Genomic DNA, 2,967 nt, shown 5'->3' on the forward strand with positions numbered 1-2,967 from the left:
AAAGTCTAAAGTCGGTACTTTGGAAAACACTGATAAGATGGCCAAACCTTTGCTAAGGATGACCCAGGAGGAAAGGGAGACGAAGCACAAATAACCAAATGGAAAAAATAGAAAAAAAGAAAAAAGTCTGGGCAGGGAGACATATCACTATTAGAGAACACTTATGTCAACACAATTGAAAATATGATCACAATGAAAAGAACACTGCAACAAACTGACACAAGAAGAAACAGAGAGTCTGAGTAATTACACGGCTATTCAAGGACTTCAGTTCACTATTTGAAACATTTACACACACACACACACACACACACACACACACACACAAACCCCAGACATTGATGGCTTCATTAATATTCTACCAAACATTTAAGAATGAAATTGTCCTAATCTTACACAAACCCTTACACTGAGTATCAAGAAGGAATATTTTCGCTCAGTGCGTGAGGCCAGCATAGCATTGATTCTGAAAACCTGAGAAAAAGTTTACGAGAAAAAAGGATGGGCTGACCCAGTCTCACGAAAATGGAGGCAGAACTCTAAAACAAAAAACTATCAAACGAAATCCAGCAATATGTAAATGAGGAAAATAAGTCATGACCAGGTTGGTTTATCCAGAAATGCAAAGTTAGCTTTGCTTTTGTAAATCGACTAACATAATTCATACTAATAGAAAAAAAGAAAAAAATAACATAATCTCTTCCAGGGTAGAAAATACATTTGGTAAAATTCAATATCCATTTTAGGTAGAAGACAACTTCCTTCATCTGATAAAACACATACAGCAAACATCCTTAATGGTGAAATGTGGAAAACTTTCCCACTGCCCCTAGAAATGATATGAGGGTGCTTGATATCATCACTTTCCTGACACTGTACTGGAGGTCTTATCCACTGCAACCAAACCAGTAGAGAGAGAGAGAGAGGTGATAGATGATAGATAGATAGATGATAGATAGATAGATAGATAGATAGATATAAAAGAAACATAAAAGATATGAGGATGGAAAAGAAAAAATGAAAACTTCCATTAGTCACAGATAATATGAACGTATATGGAAAAAACCTAAAAAATCTACGTAAACTATTCAAGTGAATAACTTTAGCAAAATTGTTAGATTTCTTCCAAAGTCTTCTAACTTTGTTCTTTTTCAAAATTGTTTTGGCCATTCTGGGCTCCTTGCATTTCCATATGGATTTCAGTATCAGCTTGTCAATTTCTTGCTTATTTCTATAGACTAGCAATGAACATTGTAGAAAATCTTTATAAATAAATGAGTAATCCACGTCCATGGATTAGGAAACTAAATACTATAAAGACATCATTTCTCTCCAAACGTAACTCTAAAGTTGATGTGATCCCCATCAACATACCAATAGGATTTTTCTAGAGATCTACCTGCTGATTCTAAAATTTACATAATATTGTCAAGTGCCAAGAATACTCAAGACATCCTTCAAGAACAGGTGGCGGGACAGGCTCTACTGAGCATCAACACGTCATAAGAAGCCACGATGGTTAAGACAAGTGCCAGGAAACTAATCAAACAGAAGAGGGTGTGCAAAACAGACCTAAAAACATTTATGACAAAGAATGCAGAGCGAACCCTCACATCTCGATAATTAAAAGTCAGCCCAATTTTAAAAATGGGCGAAGGATCTGAACACACATTTCTCAAGAGAAGATACACAAACAGCCAATATGTACACGAAGCCATAGGGAGATGCAAATCGAAATCACAGTGAGACACCTTTTCGCACTTACCAGACGGTTGTAGCCAGAAGGACAAATGCCGGGCTCCGCGTGGCAGAACTGGACCCTCCATGCGGTGCCGGTGACAATGCAAAACGGCGCAGCCGCTTCAGAAAGCAGTCTGGTCGTCGTCCTTCAGGAGGTGGCTCTCAGTAGTTACCTACGACCCATCAGTGCCACTCTGAGGTCTGCACCCAAAAGAAATGAAAATAACTTTCAGCTAAAAACTAGCACATGAAAACCCAGAGCAGAATATTCCTAGTAGCCCAAAAAGTGGCGACAACCCAAATGTGCACCAGTAAGTGAACGGGGTACGTAACAGTGGTCTATCCAAACAATGGGATATTATCTCCCAGTGGAAAGGAACGACGGACGGAGATCACGCCACCACATGAACGAACCTGGAAAAGCCTAAGGGAAGAGAAAACAGCCAGGCACAAAGGACTGCCTGGTGCATGATTCTATTGGCAAGAAATGACCCGAACCGGCTGCGGAAGGATAGGGGCGCGGCGGCGGAGGAGGCTGAGGCTAATGGTACAGAGTTACTTTTTGGAGAGGTGAAAATGTTCTAAAACTGGTGGTGGTGACAGTTGTACAGCCCCGTGACGGTTGTGCACACACTAAGAACCGTTGGACTGTGCGCTTGAAATAGGTGAATTGTAATGATTCTTGCACAGCATCTCAAAAAAAGCGATTATTAAAAAAAAAAAGAAAAAAAAAAAGACAAGCTGAGGATTCCGACTGCAGATACGCATCAGGAAAAGTGGATAACACGCTTTCCAAATCTGTAACGAGCTTACGGTGGTAACGTGGCCCTCACAATGCGCTACTGGGCCAAGAATTTATATTTTTACTTTAAACCTAAACACAACCTTTCACCGTGTTCCCCCTCCGGCCCTTTGCGGCTCTGCTGCTGGGCTCCCCCTTTTCCTTCGGTCCCCTCGGGCCTCCAGGGAGAGCTTGGGTCCCAGGGCCCCCGAGGGCGCGGGGCTCCGTCGACGGGGCGGGCCCGGGGGCGGCCGCTGTGACCTCGGGGCGTGTGCAAACACCGCCCTCCGCGGCCACCGATAGGTCCCACCCCACCTTGGCGACCTGCGGGGCGGGGGCGGGGAGAGGCGGCGCAGGAGGCCGCGCGCGCGGCCGGGAGGCTCCGAGGAGGCTCCGGGAGAGGCCGGGGGAGGCCGGACAGGCGCGGGGCGGGCCGGGCGCGGGAT

At 44.3% G+C, this 2,967-nt stretch overlaps 1 protein-coding gene across 1 annotated transcript in view; it reads left to right on the plus strand.

The window, feature by feature from the left end:
- The first annotated feature begins 2,574 nt into the window (after positions 1-2,574).
- The window catches only part of DACT2 (dishevelled binding antagonist of beta catenin 2), a 10,493-nt gene continuing 10,100 nt past the window's right edge, over positions 2,575-2,967 (plus strand). The window contains exon 1 of the mRNA XM_040449245.1: positions 2,575-2,635. Coding sequence (XP_040305179.1) covers positions 2,575-2,635 — 61 coding nt within the window. The remainder of the gene's footprint in view (positions 2,636-2,967) is intronic.

Source organism: Herpailurus yagouaroundi, unplaced genomic scaffold, assembly GCF_014898765.1.
Source record: "Herpailurus yagouaroundi ecotype Mexico unplaced genomic scaffold, PumYag 198, whole genome shotgun sequence".
Taxonomy (NCBI): Eukaryota; Metazoa; Chordata; class Mammalia; order Carnivora; family Felidae; genus Herpailurus; species Herpailurus yagouaroundi.